General features: G+C 37.5%; 1 protein-coding gene across 1 annotated transcript; it reads right to left on the bottom strand.

Moving 5' to 3' along the window:
- Positions 1-285: 285 nt before the first annotated feature.
- LOC129260331 (carboxypeptidase N subunit 2-like) lies at positions 286-2,339 on the bottom strand. The gene has a single exon (XM_054898331.2). The coding sequence runs from the start codon at positions 2,337-2,339 to the stop codon at positions 705-707; it is 1,635 nt and encodes a 544-aa protein (XP_054754306.2). The 3' UTR covers positions 286-704.
- Between the last annotated feature and the right edge of the window lie 16,596 nt (positions 2,340-18,935).

Raw genomic sequence — 18,935 nt, 5'->3', positions numbered from 1 at the left:
TCCTAAACCAAACCACTCATTTTCCCACAACATATATTTATCTTTGGTGTAAGCTTGTGTAAAAGTTACTTCATTCAAAACCGTTATTAAATATTCACAAACGTTTTTAAAAGGCCCATTTCAGTCAATATTGATTATTAGATTTCTTGTGAAGTAGGCCTAACTCGTGAAAACCTCTTGCTGCCATTCAGATGGTCCATCATGCCTTTATATTCACTGATATGTTTTGGCTTGCTGAATGGGAAAAATAACGTCATAAGTCACAACATCGTTTTTGGCAAGGTCCATCAATCATGCATTGGTAAATAAACTATCATCTAAAATCGAAATACACCCTTTATGGTATCCTCCGCATTTATAGAGGAGAATGTAATCACCAGCAAATCCATAGCAAAATGAAAAAAACAAGTAATCAATTTTTGATCAGTGAACAATTGCAGAGAGAGTTGCAATTAAAAGCACCTTTATTTTTAACCAGTCAGATGCGCTCATGTCTGACTTGCATGTGATGTTAAAGTTGTGTAAAACGCATTCCTTTCTGGAACAGGCCCCATGAGTAAACAAAAATAAAATAAAAGGAAATTGGACCGAAGACATACCCTTGTGGAACCCACCAATCACCCATTTCATGTATCTTGAGTGTGATGAGTCAGTGATGTAGCTACTAGAAACAGCACATTGATTCAAATCACCAAAGGCCTATTCTATAAATAAAGGGGGATAGCATTGGTTACAGCCCTATTTGCCTTCATGCTTCTGTGGAACTGAGCCCAAAATATTTCTTGTTCGTCTTCGTCTCCGGTCCACCACATATGAGGTTTGTTCTCACTCAGAAATACCTGGATGAGAGAGGGCATGTCATCTTCCTCGATGTCTTCTATAAAGATCAGTATGAATTTGTCCAATCCGGTGTCACTGACGTGCTCAAGTGCCAGACGGAGTTTCGTAATGCACCAGATATCACGCAGAGAACGGTTGCTTATCAGCAGTACAGTCTTGAAGCTGTTCTCAATTGCGTCATATATTGCATTGATGTAGAACATTTCCTTGCGGAGTTCCCCATCTCCGTAGATTATTTTCTTTATATTAGGGAACCTCTCCGCCAGGACGGGTTTCATGACTTGATCCATCCATTCCTCTTCCCCATCATGGAACATGATGTTGAGGTGAAAGTCATAATTTTCATCCTTGAAATTTTCCACTATCCTTCCTGAACCACGGATGGCTTGTTTCAGAAACATAAACTTGATTCTCAGCCACGACCGTTTGTGATAAACCAGCAAAGACAGATAAATAACGATAAATGTGAAAAGGGTTAAACTGGTGATGGGTATGGTATTAAAACCACATATATTGGTTGGGTCAAATTCTAAGATGGGCTTGCCAACCACGGTTTCGAAGGATCCCTTTGAACATACGGTTTCCTGAAGATGAAGAATGCTTGTGGTGTGTTCGTTGAGCCAAGTTCGAAACCAACTCAACTCACAGTTGCAAGAGAGAGGATTTCCTGAAATGTCTAGGAAAAACGTAACATTGCTCTTTGGGAAGAATGTACCCTTTTGCACAGTTCTAATGATGTTGTTCGACAATGAGAGTATATGTAGATTGGGGGTTGCTACAAAGATGCGTTTGTCTAGAAATCTTAACAAGTTGTTGTTAATGTAAAGGGATGTGAGGTTATCCAATCCAGAGAATGTATCAGCAGAGATACGTTTGATACAATTATCATTAAGGTACAGACTCCTCAGAGACGTCAATCCACTAAAACTTTCTGGTTCCAAAGTTTCAATTTTCGATTTCCTAAGGAAAAGGGATACGTCAAGGTTCCCCAATCCAGAGAATGTATCAGCAGAGATACGTTTGATACAATTATCATTAAGGTACAGATTCCTCAGAGACGTCAATCCACTAAAACTTTCTGGTTCCAAAGTTTCAATTTTGGAGTTGGATAGATCCAAAGAATGAAGCGCGATGAGAGGTCGGAAAACTCCAGGTACTAGATGCATTAGATGGTTTTCTCTGAGGGTCAGTTTCCTGAGGGATGTTAAACCTTTAAAGAGAGACGAATTTGTGGCACTGTTGAATAGGTTTTCAATCCCAATGTTATTCTCACACATGGAAAGTTCCTCCAGAGATACCGCGCCTGTAAACTGATCGGAGGGACTCAGCGATGTTATCTCTGTAGAAGATAGACTTAACTTGACGAGATTCTTGGTGCGATTAAACACCCCATTTAGTGTTATGACACTGGTTAGCATGTTTCCAAGATAAATCTCACGAAGAGACGGGACATTATCAAACGTGTTAGCAGATAAAGTTTCTATCAGGTTGAAAGACATATCTAAAACTTTGAGGTTTGGTAACCACCCTCTGAACAAAGTTCTGTAGGTTTTTTCGAATAGATTATGGGACATGTCAAGAATTTGAAGTTCAGAATTATTCCAGTTTCCCGGGAAACCATATCTCATTGCATTGTGCGATAGGTCAAGCCTGTGTAGGACCGACAATCCTTGAAAAGTTATCGGACTCAATTTCAGGATATCATTGTTCGCAACGGTCAATAACTTTAGTCGAGGGGTACATAAAAACACGCCATTAGTGAAGTTTTGTATTCGGTTTTTAGATAAGTCCAAGTTTACCAAGGAATCCATCCCGCAGAAGGTCTGATTTGTCATATATTTAATCTTGTTTTCAGCTAAACTAAGTGTCATGGTTTGATTAAAACCTTTAAATGCATTTGATGGAATAGAGTCAATAGAATTCTGTTTCATGTCGATATTATATATGGTAGGGAGTGTTTCGGTCGGGAGGCTAGAACTGTTAAACGGTTCGAAAAGAAATATTCCACAATTTGACAATGATAACATACTTATACTGACATTACCGAGAAATGGGTTCAAACGAAATACCCGCAGTTGGTTTCCATCCAGTTTAAGATAACGCACTCGGTTGAGAAATGAGAAAGTTCTATCAGGAAGTTTGTCCCCAGACAATTCATTACTGGCCAAATTGATGGAATTTAGAGATAATTTCTGCAGATGTTCAAAATCAGAGGGCCGAAGAGACGCGATGTTGTTTCCACTAAAATCAATCACTGATAAGTTCTTTAGAAACTGAAACGCTGTGAAGTTGACTTCCATAAGTGCATTTCTTCCAAGTGAAAGATACTGCAGTTGATGAAGAGGTGCCATCAGTGTATTTGATGGCACGGTCTTAAAACAGTTAGAAGTTAATACCAAGCGTGATAGAAAGGAATTCGAATCAAATAAACCGTCTGGTAGCTGGGTAAGCATGTTGCCTGTCAGGTCCAATATCTCCAGCTGAGTAAGAGGCGAAAATGCTCCAGTATCTAGCTTAGAAATTAAGTTTGATCGAATGTTCAGAGTCACAAGCTGCGTAAGGTTCTCAAAGGAATTATTCTCAAGATGCACTATTAGGTTGTTGTCCATGATCAACGTGATCGTATCTGGCGGCGGATCATGTGGAATAGATGTCAGTGACATGTTCGAACAGGAAGCTTTGACCCCATAGATCTTGTCAGTCATCATACATTTCTTAGGTCGCACCATCGAGGATTGTCCAACTGGCACTTCTGCAGTGGCTGCAGTAAACAAACACACCAACCAGATGATGACTGAAAACACTGAAGATGATTTAGCATCGCGCTTCTTACAGGTCACTGCCATTGTGATCAAGGTGGTACATAGTCTTGAACAATCTATGATATCAAGTTCAGAAGCGTACTAAAACGACATCGATTATGGTTTTAAATGTCAGCTTTCAATAGAGACGAATAATCAACATCCTCTTCCAATTATAAATTCCAAGGCAGATTTATACGTATCTTGCTACTAACATGTTTTCGCCTGACAGCTTGTTCGATTGCGGCTAAAGGTTTCGAAAGCATTCTTCCGGATAAAATACAAATGCCAATTTTTGCTAAATGCTTTGTCAAGCAGAATAGCAATTACAATGATGCCACTGCTTGGTTAAAACAAACACACATCAACCAACTCCTCCTAGAAACTGATACTACATCCGTACTATGATGTACAAGAGCATTTCAAAACTGTGATTGGTTAAATGAGTGACCATGTGATTAAGTCTCATTTTCATGAGAGCTAGGTCAATAACAACCAGAGCTTGGTATTCTCCCATTTAGAGATAAATTCTATACATATTTGAAGGGCACTATCCCGAACATTATTCATTACAGACGGATAAATTTGCATAATACTTGTATCTCAAATACATCAATATCACACAAAAGTGTATGAAATCACTCAGTATTATGGCACGTTTAGGACATAACACTAAAGACTAAGGTGTGCGCGTACAATTAAGATTTATGACGAGCAATCAAAAATTTGATCAGTAAGGCGCATATTTGTGGAACAAATCATGTTTATATTGATATACTTGTGTAAAACCACAATCACGCACAAAGCCTCTGACACCCCTCATTTGCAACCATAATTATATACCATAAATTATCATCGTTGTATCTTTTGTTCAATTCAGGCATAAAATGTCTTTTTTTTCAGGAAGTGGTACTTAAAAAAGACTACCTTTACTTTCAATGTCGAATTAAAACCCAAGTTTGAGAATACAGTGCGTCCCACAAAAAACGAAACCAAGATTTAGCGATGATTTATAGCATAGCTTAATCACAAATAAAAATAGACAAATGACCTATCATTGTAAAGCTTAGTCCCCCCTTTCATATCAGTCAGTCGGCAAGCCCTGAAAAAGTTGCTTCTTTTATCCAAGTGATATTCATGACTAGAGGGTTTTTGCATTGTTAATGAGCTTGGTGCGAACCAAAACACCTCTTTCTATTCGGCCATTGCTGCTCTAAATATTGACCAAATTTCATGTTTTTGGTATCTTTGTAAAGAAGAAGAATCATTCTTTTAGGTCATGTGTTTGGATTTTTAAAAGGATGTTGTAATATAGGGAAAACTTTTGATCTAAAACATGAAACAAAATATTTTTTCATGCAACGAAAGTTGTTGTTTTCACACTTAATTTCTGTTTGAGCGCAAAAATGATTTTTAGATCACGATAAAGCTGAAGATCTAAGCTTTAATATGATATAATTTTTATAAGAAGATGTATTTTAGACGGGTCAGCAGCCAGCTTTTCATAGGCCAAGTACATTTAGCAGCTCAAAATCAAGAATACTGCACTCTGATTGGTCATAGAGACCACACACCCACGCAAATTCCAACGTTACCCACACTGGGCCTCTGCAAGGTCACACTCACCATGTGGTAATCTCTTAAAACTACCCGCGTCTGTTTTTTTGAAAACATTCAGCCAATCAGAACTCTGGATTTTATGTTATTCAGAAATTTCAGAAATCTCGTCTTGCATCTTTATGGAAAAAGCTGGCTGCTGACCCATCTAAAAGATGCCACATATCAAGAGTGACATTGTAAGAAAGTATAGAGTTTGAGCTTTCTGATGATATAAATAATGTTTGTGCCTAAAACACAAAATGTTGAACAATTTGCAAGTGAAAACAGAGGAAGAAAAGTCTGTTTGATGTATCTTTTCAGGTAAAAAAATCACTTATTTATCAAAATATTTTTTTTTTAATGACAAATATAAAAGCGTAACATTTACTCTTTCCCATGGTACAAAAATAATCAAAATTACTCAAGAAGAAAGTGGTTAAATTCTTTGAGAAAGAAAGTCTCACAATTCACGAGATTTTGCAGGGACATGAATTCAGCCACGAGAGGACTTGGATAAATCTTGCTCATTTGCTCATTAACACAGGGGCTTGCCGACTGACTGATACGGTATATACAACAAAAGATTCCGCATTCACATATGAGTGAGCAAAAACAATTCGAAGGATACCAAAAGTCACTTGACGGGCGGTATCTGAGTTTCAAAACAAAACAGGCATTTTTTAAAAGTTCAGTATCTGCCCTTTCATTTGATACCTTAAACACAGAAAATGGTCAAGAAATAAGAAAGTTCTGCTCCTTCAAAACAATGCTTGCATTTCCATAATTTCACCAACGAGTTTTCAACGGTTCATGTTAACAAAAGACTTCACGCATGGCTGCTCGTCAACAAAACGGAGTATCGAGCAAGTCTGAAAGCTAGCCTGTAAAACCTCTTAATTTTATGAAATTATTGAAAATTCAAGCCTTATTTCAAATAAACAGAAGTATGTTATTTCCTGACCATTTCCTGTGATTGAGATGTCAAATTAAAGAACAGATATTAAACTTCAAAAATGTGATTTTCTTTTTTAACCCAAGATACCGCTCGCCAAATGACTTTTTGGTATTGTTCCTTCAATTTTTTTTAGCTCACTCATGCTTGAATTGGGAATAATAAAGGTTATTTCAGATGGAAGAGGAGACTCTTTACAATGATAGGTCATTTGTCTATTTTATTTGTCATTAAGTTATGATAAATCATTGATAAATCTTGGTTTCGTCTTTTGTGGGACGCACTGTAGGCCTATAGTGTGCATAAATAATAGGCGTCTGCATGAACAAATCTATCAAAATCGTATTAAAAAATATGAAAAATATCATTGGCATAAAAACACCCACAGGTTTCATAAGACTTCGCCCACAAATGTAAAATTACTTTACCCACAAGTGCCGTTCAGGCCCAAATTGCTTTAAAATATTATTTAATATTGTTTCTAGCCCGAATTCACAACTGTATGATTACTTGTATTATTTGATTTCATATTATTTATGATCAGAAAACTATTGGCGCAAATTTCCAATTTTAAAAAAGTCAAATAACCGTACTCTAAAAAAAAATCAAAAACAATAAAATACGTAATATTTTTATACTGATCTCTTTTTATATGCATTTTATTAAAATTCCTTAAAGAGTCTCTGAAAAAAAATATCAGTTCAGTATTTACTAATATATTTGAGGCTGAATTTGAATGTCATCCATAAATTAGCATAATTAATTCACATCAAATATAAAGATTTATAAAATTTAGCTATGAAAACCCCTAGAATACGTCATTTTCTGACATCAGGCAAAATCTTGTAATATATAGTATATGTTCCGGCAAGACTCAAATTATGATCCATAGACTATTTCAACTGACTCTAGTGTTTTTGTTCGATTTAAACAGTAAATTTCCATGATTTATGTTAATTATTTTGGGTTTTTATTGGATATTCAGTTAATATTTTTGTAGAAATCAGTTATACATGCTCTAATAATGTATTTATCACCAAGTGTCTAAATTGCACATGATAGTGCAAATGATTAACAGAAAATTGCATTTGCTGAAGAAAAAAAAGTTTTCAAAATGTAAACTAGTGGAGCGCCTCTGACAGTCTCACCTGCATTAAGCGATTCAATATAGCAGCAATGCTGACTTTGAAAACTACAATAAAATGATTATTCATAAGAACACCATTCATAATTATGATACAATACGACGTTCACTGACCCTAAATGACATTTGACCTATATTATGTGACCTAAGACTTGTCAGTGACACTTGATTACCTCTATGTCTACAATTAATAAACAATATCCATAAACTTTGAAAGTTATGATAGCAATTTAATAATTACCTCCAACATGGCCGAAGTTCATTGACCTTAATGACCTTTGACCTTGGCCATGTGACATGAAACTCGCACAGGATGTTCAGTGATAGTTGATTATTCTATGTCCAAGTTTTATGAACTAGACCAATACAATTTCAGAGTTATGATGGTAATTCAACAAATACCCCCAAAATGGCCAAAGTTCATTGACCCTAAATGACCTTTGACCTTGATCGTGTGACTTAAAACTCAGGCAGGATGTTCAGTAAAATTTGATTTCCGTTATGGCCAGGTTTCATGAACTAGGCCAAGATTTCGATATTGACTCCGCCAACATGGTCTAAGTTCATTGACCCTAAATGACATTTGATCATGGTCATGTGACCTGAAACTCGGGCAGGATGTTCAGTAATAATTGATTAACCTTCTGTCTAAGTTTCATGAACTAGGTCCAAATACTTTCTTATGCTGTCGTTTCAAAAACTTAACCTTCGGTTATGATTTGATGTTGACGCTGCCGCCGTCGGAAAAGCGGAGCCTATAGTCTCACTCTGCTATTATATGCAGGCGAGACAAGAAGGATTAATTCTTTTTTTTCCCCTTTTTTTATTACAACCCTTGGCCCCGTTGCGTAAAAGTTACTATTGTAGTAACTTTGCCATCCAATGGTAACTACCATTGTAACGCTAATCAACGGCCAATCAAAATCAAGGATTTAATGCAAGTTACCATTGCATTTCGAAGTTACCATATATGGTAACGTTTATGCAACGGGGCCCTGGTCGCAATCTCCCTCCCCACCCCCCTATTCAGTCTCTCTCTGTCTTTCGCTGTCGGTCTCTCTGTATGCTTATACACATTCTGTGTTTTTTTTATTCAATATTGTTGTCGTTTTACTATGTTTTGGCGATCCAGCCTTACAGGTTTCTTATAACCTTCATGGAAAGCCACGCAATTTATTTTATTATCTAATCACATTATTTGATGTTTCTTTGTATTTTTATCTTATTTTGCGAAATAAAGATTGAATTGAATTGAATAATTCATTTCCTTTATGATTTTTTTCATATATCTCAAATTCATGATTTCTATATAGAAATCTACACACCATTCCGTTAAATTCCCTTTCTCACCATTTTTTCAATTTCCATTTGCGGACGCCCTTCTTTTCTTTCTCACTCCTGTATACGAGTGTCTGATACCCCTGACCATTCTTTGTTTTTTAATAAAAGGGGTACTAAATCAAAGTTCGTGATGATTTGAATACACAAGATGAAAATCACCTAAGCAAACTGTAAGAATTTTATCAAATGCAATCATGAATAAAGAAAATAAAATTGCAGCATTTCAAAGCAATCTACATAAACAGTTACAGGGATAAGTCAAAGTCAAAATGAGTGACGGTGATGACGTCACAATACAAGTTTTTCTCAAACTCTTCAGACAGATATATGCGCCATCTGTCTATCTCCCCCCGGTCTATCTTTCTATTTGCTTCGCTTCTTTCTCTTCTTCTTTTCTACAAACAAAATTGTATTATACTATAGGTACATACTTCTACAAAATAATACTGTAACTAAAATGCATGAGTTGTCATTATCTGTTTTTATTGCTGATCACAACCAGAGCTAACAGGAAATTATATCAGGAGTTCAGAACAATCGAAAAAAAAAATCTGCCACCATTAAAAAATAAATCAGCTAATAGAAATGTTTTAACATAATTTAAAGAGTCTTATCTATTAGCATTGATGAAATAATTTTGTATAAAGGCAATCAAGTATGTGCTCTCTGTGATGTCCTGTGTATTCGAAATCAAGGTAATCCAAATTATTTGAAGGGCTAATTATTCAAAGGTCATTGGATATAACCCTTTTAATATTTTTTTACCAAGATAAGAAAGAACAACTCCCTAGTTATACAATAATAACTTAAATCCTTAATCGGACTTAATAAATTATCTGACTTAATAAATCAATGTTGAAATCAACAAGTAGCACAGATGACATTATGATTTGACCCGAGTCTGGTGAAGTCAGCCATTTTGATACACACTGTAGGATGCATAACTATTAAATTAGAGGGACTAAAATGTTCTTTAATTTACAAAACTGTTGCCAAATGATATGTATATGGGTTAGATTTATTTCTTGTCTTAGCTGGTGTGTTGCAAAATCTTATTAACTGATTCATTCATTCATTCAGAAATGTGTCAGAACCAACTGTAAAAAGTATAATTGTAGGAAAAACAACACAAATGGACACGAGAAATTTTAGTTAGTTTTCTTAGTTTATTCTCATCTCTTATCTTTACAGTATTGTTCTGAGCCCTCCATCCAACACATACATGTATTTCAGTTTAAACAAATTTTGTTGAATTTTCCTAGGATGGTGATTACTCTAGATGAACATATTCAATGGACACATTTACTGGGCAAAAGTTGGCTACCAAATGTCTCATCAGATTTGCAATTACTCACTTGAGATCCAAAATGCAGATATTTGCCATCATAAAAGAGAGAGACAAATGAGTGCAACAAAGAAGGTGGGGGAAAGACCAAGGCACTACCCTTTTGGTGAGAAAGCATGATTGTAATAGTTACTTTACAATTCTAATGGGCTTGTGTCATCACATTGGGTTGTCTCGTTGCGTATACCTGACCATTCGAGAAAAGGGCCCCCTAAATTCCTGAAATGACAGGTCCAGTGCACCTGATCAGTTTGCTGTAACCGACCGTCTAGGAAATTAGGAAGCCCTTTTCTTGAATAGTCTGGAAAATTTAGACCCGACGATTTGGGAATTGAGGGGGCCCTTTTCTTGAATGGTTGGGGTTTCACGATGGCCCGACCTGGGTCCTGTTACACAAAGGTTAGGGATTGATCGTATGCTTGATTTTTACGATTGATTGCTCATTGTAGTCAATGGAATCAGTCGTAGAAAAATGTTCTACGATCATTGCTAAGTTTTGTGTTACAGGGACCAGATGGGTTGACATAAGCCATTCTAGTGATATATACATCTTTGGACAACCAATTCTCATCATAAGCTTAAATAGGTAGAAAAGAAGGGTAGTTACACCAAAATAGTCTCAGTATATTCTTATGAATGCTGCAAAATGGGCTCAAACAATTAAAGGAGTATAAAAGGGGACATGAAGCACAAATTACGTCTGGGTGAAATCTGTTTCCATTCAGTCGCTCCTTCAAACTGATTAACGAAGTGAGTTATTTCAGTGAAGAAAGGCATGACGTTAAACCATGATCAATTGAAGAAATCCACAAATGAAAGTGTACTCCACAACTGGACAAACGATGCTTTTGATGATTCCTTCAAGAATAAAGTGATGGATGTGTTGTGTGGTTCTATAATTGTGATGTAACCATGCAGGGTGAATGACCATTGATGAACACTTATGTCCTTTAAGTAAATGTAGGTAATACCTTGGTCACATTTGGTCTACGGTGGCCGTACGGCGAGTCGAAAACAGCCGTTTTATTAATTTTAATTCAAACCACCTATATGTAGTTGGTACACAAAATGTTAAAACGGCTGTTTTCGACTCGCCGTACGGCCGCCGTAGAACAAATGTGACCAAGGTATAACCTATTTCCTTTCTTCTCATAGTAATGAAAATTGAACTACTGAAGACGGTCACTGAACCATCAAAGATCCCATCATCGCGCAGATAAACCCATCCCCACTTTTGCGGGTCAAAGAGAAAAACTCAATAAGTGCCTCTACAAAAAGTTGGCTATGAAATATTGGAAAATCTGCATAGTCCATGATTCAAGAGTCATTAGGCTCTCTACGCTGGAGAGAAGATATTGGAAAGCAACGAGAGGAGTATGAGGACAAAGTGTTCATTTTTTTCTTCAAATGGCATGGAAAAAATGTCTTTCTTACATATATTTTTATCCAGTCACAGCAACGTATAAATGTATTCATTCACTACAACCTCAGGCTGAGCATGTAAAGAGATATGGTTACATAGTTAGTGGGCCAAAATGTCACAATTTCATAGAACCAATATATCTGTAGTTTTAGGAGATGTCACAAAGGAAAATAGTGGAAAGGACGTCACAGAACCAGTCATGGTCACTCATTACAACAAATACATCAGTGGGGTTTATGTGGGTGACAAGAAGGTGTACCATGTGGCTGCAGAGAAGTACTGCCATAAAATAAATTCAATTTTAATCTAGACACAAAGTCTTACATTTAGAGACAAAAATAGAGCAGTATAACATTTATTTGTGTGCTTTGTATTCCCCATGTTAAGTGAAAGAGTCCCACAAAAAATACATTCCTACATCATCAAGATTCTTGGAATTCTATTGGTCAATGAACCAGTGTTGAATATTTAACAATAACCTCATCCACTGTCAGCGAGGTTAAGGCAAAGGCCCTCTCTGTGAGTTTAAGCAGTATTTGGTTTGGACGGATTCAGGATTAATGAAAAACAGTGAATATTTTACCAAATATTAAGATTACTTGGGAAAAACTTGATTTTTTTAGTTTGTTTTTCCATGAACCTATCAATATAAGAGGTAACATAACCCCCTGAATCACATCTGACAATTCATATTGCCATTTTTTCCAGACAAGGTAAAAGCATGGAATATTACTCTGTAAATTAGCCTTTTCCCCAGGAACAATTTTATAGAAGGTAATGGGTCAAGTTTTATCCAGTCAAGACTGAAAAACATCAGAAGCTCCCAGAAGGTGAGAAAGCGTGGTCATGATGGTAGCAAGAGACCAAGCATTCCTGATGATTATGAAGAGCATTTGCAAGATGGGGAGGAAGACGAGCCAGAACTAGATGATTGTGAACAATTATATCGAAAAGTTTATATTATAATTCTCAACTTAAAGTCTTGTGTAATAAGTTATCTTGTGACTATTTTGATGGCAGTGAACCTTTTGGACTTGATGACTCTTACTTTTCTGTTGATGGACTGCATCTTTCTATAGCTGGCTCTCAGCATCTGTCCACCCAAATAGAGGAATATATAACATCAAAACTCAATTATACACAACCATCATACAGCCCTACATGTACTTAGATTCCTGCAGAATTGAAAAACTGTACACGCCTGTGAAAAAGAAAAGTGAATGTTTCATCTGCACGCTTATCAAAGCAATGGGGCTACTTTAACCCCAATGTTGAAATAGAGCGGAGAAGGAATAGGAGTGTCATCAAAAGGGAGAGGTGGAAGAGTGGAACGATTCGGAACCCAGATGGCTTTCAAACTGTGAAGAAGTCATTCAAACCATCACCCACCCCACCGTCACATCCCGGAATTTCCCTCTACAGCCCTCATCCCATATAAAAGACCTCATCAGTTTCATCATCATTCATTGCCATCATGCATCCCCTTCCTACTAGTTTATATTAGTTTATACTAGTTTATATTCTGGGTGTTTATGCATTGTGTTTATGTTTGCATTGTTCATTTAGGCTGTTGCATATGGTTTGTTTATTACTTCCTTTAGGGCGCTTTCATCCTCCCTTCTGGTTCTTTCTCTCGGCCCCGAGGAAGGATTGGGCACTCACTGATACCCTGCTTCAGCAGTCTGCGCTGGGAATCCCCATCAAAAGGAGGAAGCGGAGGACATATGTCCAACACCAGCGCAGGCTGAAGGTTCTCTGCCAGCGATATGACGTAGATGGTGACATTGAAGGTCTACTGAGAGCCATCAGGCCAACCATCAGAATCAGCAACGCTGGACATGAGCAGGTGCCATAGAGCAAGCATTTTGTACACCACAGATTACATGTGACCACCTATATATCAAATGAATACTGATTAAAGCTTCATTAATTAAGATCTTTGCTCTATAAAGCTTTTGGACGATTTTTTTTTTTTTTTGGGGGGGGGGGGCTATACTATAACCTCAGGCTGAGCATGTAAAGAGATATGGTTACATAGTTAGTGGGCCAAATTGTCATAATTTAATAGAACCAATATATCTGTAGTTTTAGGAGATGTCACGAAGGAAAAGAGAGGAAAGGACGTCACAGAACCAGTCATGGTCACTCATTAAAACAAATACATCAGTGGGGTTTATGTGGGTGACAAGAAGGTGTACCATGTGGCTGCAGAGAAGTACTGTCATAAAATAAATTCAATTTTAATGTAGACACATAGTCTTACATTTAGAGACAAAAATAGAGCAGTATAACATTTATTTGTGTGCTTAGTATTCCCCATGTTAAGTGAAAGAGTCCCACAAAAAATACATTCCTACGTCATCAAGATTCTTGGAATTCTATTGGTCAATGAACCAGTGTTGAATATTTAACAATAACCTCATCCACTGTCAGCGAGGTTAAGGCAAAGGCCATCGTCTATGTGAATTTAAGCAGTCTTTGGTTTGGACGGATTCAGGATTAATGAAAAACAGTGAATATTTTACCAAATATTAAGATTACTTGGGAAAAACTTGATTTTGGAGTTTGTTTTTCCATGAATCTATCAATATAAGAGGTAACATAACCCCCTGAATCACATCTGACAATTCATATTACCATTTTTTTCAGACAAGGTAAAAGCATGGAATATTACTCTGTATATTAGCCTTTTCCCAGGAACAATTTTATAGAAGGTAATGGGTCAAGTTTTATCCAGTCAAGACTGAAAAACATCAGAAGCTCCCAGAAGGTGAGAAAGCGTGGTCATATGGTAGCAAGATACCAAGCATTCCTGATGATTATGAAAAGCATTTGCAAGATGGGGAGGAAGACGAGCCAGAACTAGATGATTGTGAACAATTATATCGAAAAGTTTATATCATAATTCTCAACTTAAAGTCTTGTGTAATAAGTTATCTTGTGACTATTTTGATGGCAGTGAACCTTTTGGACTTGATGACTCGTACTTTTCTGTTGATGGACTGCATCTTTCTATAGCTGGCTCTCAGCATCTGTCCACCCAAATAGAGGAATATATAACATCAAAACTCAATAATACACAACCATCATACAGCCCTACATGTAATTGGATTCCTGCAGAATTGAAAAAACTGTACACGCCTGTGAAAAAGAAAAGTGAATGTTTCATCTGCACGCTTATCAAAGCAATGGGGCTACTTCAACCCCGATGTTGAAATAGAGCGGAGAAGGAATAGGAGTGTCATCAAAAGGGAGAGGTGGAAGAGTGGAACGATTCGGAACCCAGATGGCTTTCAAACTGTGAAGAAGTCATTCAAACCATCACCCACCCCACCGTCGCCACCAAACCGTCACATCCCGGAATTTCCCTCTACAGCCCTCATCCCATATAAAAGACCTCATCAGTTTCATCATCATTCATTGCCATCATGCATCCCCTTCCTACTAGTTTATACTAGTTTATATTCTGGGTGTTTATGCATTGTGTTTATGTTTGCATTGTTCATTTAGGCTGTTGCATATGGTTTGTTTATTACTTCCTTTAGGGCGCTTTCATCCTCCCTTCTGGTTCTTTCTCTCGGCCCCGAGGAAGGATTGGGCACTCACTGATACCCTGCTTCAGCAGTCTGCGCTGGGAATCCCCATCAAAAGGAGGAAGCGGAGGACGTATGTCCAACACCAGCGCAGGCTGAAGGTTCTCTGCCAGCGATATGACGTAGATGGTGACATTGAAGGGCTACTGAGAGCCATCAGGTCAACCATCAGAATCAGCAACGCTGGACATGAGCAGGTGCCATAGAGCAAGCATTTTGTACACCACAGATTACATGTGACCACCTATATATCAAATGAATACTGATTAAAGCTTCATTAATTAAGATCTTTGCTCTATGAAGTTTTTGGACAAGTTTATTTTCGGGGGGGGGGGGCTATACTATAACCCCTCTACACCAACCCTACGTAAATGCAGTTCTCGCCGCTTTAAAGAAAAAAATGGCCATGACGCAGTGGGAACTGCTACAGCGTTAGCTATAGCAAGAGAAAATATATATCTGATTGGCCGACTATGCCAGTACAACCTTAGGTATATGGGAATCGCTGATTTTCGGTGACAAAACGGTTGGTGCTGCAGCAATGGGCGGTAGTTTCAGAAATAGCACTGAGAGCAGAACTGTGCGCCTAATCAGAACTTTGTGCAAATCGGTGCAAGATCGGGCATGCGAAAAATCGGGGAAACCGACAAAATTCCGGACGTTTCTGAAATCAAAAGATGTTGCATCTGTTCTTCTTTCCCCGTTCATCGGCAAAAGGTTCAATATCCTTTTCCACAATGGAGCTGGTGTTGCCCATCTATATGAATTATTAAAAGAATTCTTCGATAAGTATAAAGAAACTGGTAACCAACTACTTGAGTGCGTTCATGCAGATTTATCAGTTAATCAATATCTCGCGGGAGCAAGAGCGCTGGGCTTAATTGACAAATTAGTAACCGGTCCTTTATGGCGCATTATTAATGAAAAGGGGCACATCTCAGAAATGAACGACAGGTTCAAATCATGCATAAATGCTTTAACGAGTGGTCTGACGACAGCAGCGATTTCATGCAAGGTAACAATCTCATGTTTGAAGACATGAACGTCATAAGGGACAAGGTTTACGACTCACTGACACAACCTTCAGAATTAGACCTAATGACGAAACAGGTATTGGAGATGATATCCTTGTCATTTTGTCAAGTATCAGAAAAATGCTATCAGATCATTTGACATCTGGGATACATGTAGGAATGAGCGCGGAGAAAATGCGCAAAACCCAGAGCGTGCCTAGAACAAATGTTGGCGTTGAACGGGATTTCAGGATGCTAGATCGGGTCATGCGCCTAAAACCAGCTGCATCCGTGCCTGTTTACGAAAGCATTACGATGAACGCTAGGGATAAAACTAGGTTGTGGCGGCTTGCTCTTTCGCAAAATAGACTAGATATGTTGATGGAGTAAGCCCGAAAGACTGTTGTAGCTAAAAGGCAAGAACGGGTAAAAGTTTTGTGGGAAAATAAGGAGAAAAAAAGAAAAAGTCTAAAGCAAATAGCGATAGACAACCAGGAAAAAAACAGGTTAGAAGCGAAAAGGTGTAAGAGATGAAAAGATGAAAAATTGTATTCTGTGATAATAAAACTGTATTTTTCCCCAAAAAAGTGTATTTCATAATAAAATGCGTGGTGCACTCGCTCATCGCGGCGCTCAAGCTGCATGCAAGCTAAAATGAAAAAAAAAAAACATTGAAACATGTGTATCTCTCACCCTGGTTTTAACAAAATGATTGGAAAAAAAAGTTACCTGAAATTACATTGATCTAATAACCATTTGTGTAAGTTTTATGAAATAGAGACATATAGATATGATTTTTCTCAATAAATTACGATTTAAAAAAAAAAAATAAATAAATAACATATTTTGTAAAGAAAAAACATACTGCCGTATTTTGGTTGCAAAAACGTACTAAATACGCCAAAAACGTACTGGTTGGCAGGTCTGCAATATGTGTGCTTCTGAAGAGGGTGTTGCCGAATTCCGCGTCAAAGTTCGCGAAAAAATGGCCAAGGAAAAAAGCGGGTAGAGGGTAAACGTGTAAAAGAAATAAAATATGGTAACTTGGTAGGGAAGATCGTAGATCATTTCACTGTAGGAGATGGCAAAAATGAAGGTTGGTATTGCCCATTGTGACAGCCAAATCCAACAAGTGGAATGCCTCTGGCCGTCTCACCTGCATCACGCGATTCAATATAGCAGCAGTGCTGATTTTGAAAACTACTATAACTCGCACAAGATGTTCAGTGATACTTGGTTACTCTTATTTCCACGTTTTATGAACTAGACCAATACACTTATAGAGATATGATGGCAATTCAACAAATACCCCCAACGTGGCCAAAGTTCTTTGACCTTACATGACCTTTGACCTTGATCATGTGACCTGAAACTCGCACAGGATGTTCAGTGATACTTGATTACTATTATGTCCAAGTTTTATGAACTAGACCAACACACTTTCAAATTTATGGCTGTAATTCAACAAATACCCCAATTTGGCCAAAGTTCATTGACCCTAAATGACCTTTGACCTTGATCATGTGACCTGAAACTTGCACAGGATGTTCAGTAATACTTGATTACTATTATGTCCAAGTTTCATGAATCAGATCCATAAACTTTCAAAGTTATGATGGTAATTCAACAGATACCCCCAATTCGGCCAAAGTTCATTGACCCTAAATGACCTTTGACCTTGGTCATGTGACGTGAAACTCATGCAGGATGTTCAGTGATACTTGATTAACCTTATGTATAAGTTTCATGAACTAGGTCCATATATTTTCTAAGTTATGATGACATTTCAAAAACTTAACCTTAGGTTAAGATTTTGATGTTGATTCCCCCAACATGGTCTAAGTTCATTGACCCTAAATGACCTTTGACCTTGGTCATGTGACATGAAACTCAGGCAGGATGTTCAGTAATACTTGATTAACCTTATGGCCAAGTTTCATGAACTAGGTCCATATACTTTCTAAGTTATGCTCTCATTTCAAAAACTTAACCTCAGGTTAAGATTTGGTGTTGACGCCGCCGCCGCCGTCGCCGCCGCCGTCGGAAAAGTGGCGCCTATAGTCTCACTCTGCTATGCAGGTGAGACAAAAATGGTCTGAAGCTAAGTTACGATTACGAGCCGAAAGCAATATACCACTTTACTAAAAAAGATATCAGACGACTTAAGCAATGGTGACTTAAAGCTAAGTGAACTTACAATACAAGATGTAGTGGGCAAACATATAATGCATAATTTTGACGTTGAAGGCGACAACGTCTGGTTCAAAGGCTATATTGCTGCTGCAACTGGGGAAAATGAATGTTTCGAAGAATACGATTCTGTAGAAGCCGAACTTGATGCTAATAATGAAAGGTGGCGGTGCCATGGATAATTCATGGCAAGGGCCAATTTTAGAAGATTACGCGAATAATGATGTCAAATTTTTTCGACCTCTGTATTAGCAAAGTAGGCCCTAGGTGTAGTATAACAACAGTTTCGTTATTCAAAAATGTAAGGTCTCATTTTTAATGATTTTTTTTGGGGGGGTGGTGGTTATGTCATATAAAAAAATCCCATCTCATCTAAATACACACACAAGTGATCACTTTAACTTTTGCTCGAATGATTATACGCCACCATTTCTGTTGGTGAATGAGTCAAGGCTGAGAGCTGGTAGTTATGAGAGTACAGAATGGGCGTCAAACAGGAGGTGGTTAGGCGAAGAAAATTCCTTTTATTATACTCTATGAAATTTGACTAGGAAAAAAAATGGTTTCCAACAAAAATTGAGGTCGTGTCGTGCCGAAATAAAATGGTTAGTGGGGTTTGATTTGTTAGAGGGGGGTGGTTTGAACCTGTCTGACCAACTCCCTGCGTACAAAATGGGATTCAACAATAAGGGGG

This window comes from Lytechinus pictus, chromosome 5 (assembly GCF_037042905.1).
Source record: "Lytechinus pictus isolate F3 Inbred chromosome 5, Lp3.0, whole genome shotgun sequence".
NCBI classification, from domain to species: Eukaryota; Metazoa; Echinodermata; class Echinoidea; order Temnopleuroida; family Toxopneustidae; genus Lytechinus; species Lytechinus pictus.
Note: the sequence above shows the minus strand (reverse complement) of the source record. Positions and strands in the feature narration are given on the sequence as shown.

Bases quoted from the DNA above. Each gene is read 5' to 3' on its own strand.
- LOC129260331 (XM_054898331.2), bottom strand. From the start codon at position 2,339: ATGTCTTTCAACCTGATAGAAACTTTATCTGCTAACACGTTTGATAAT.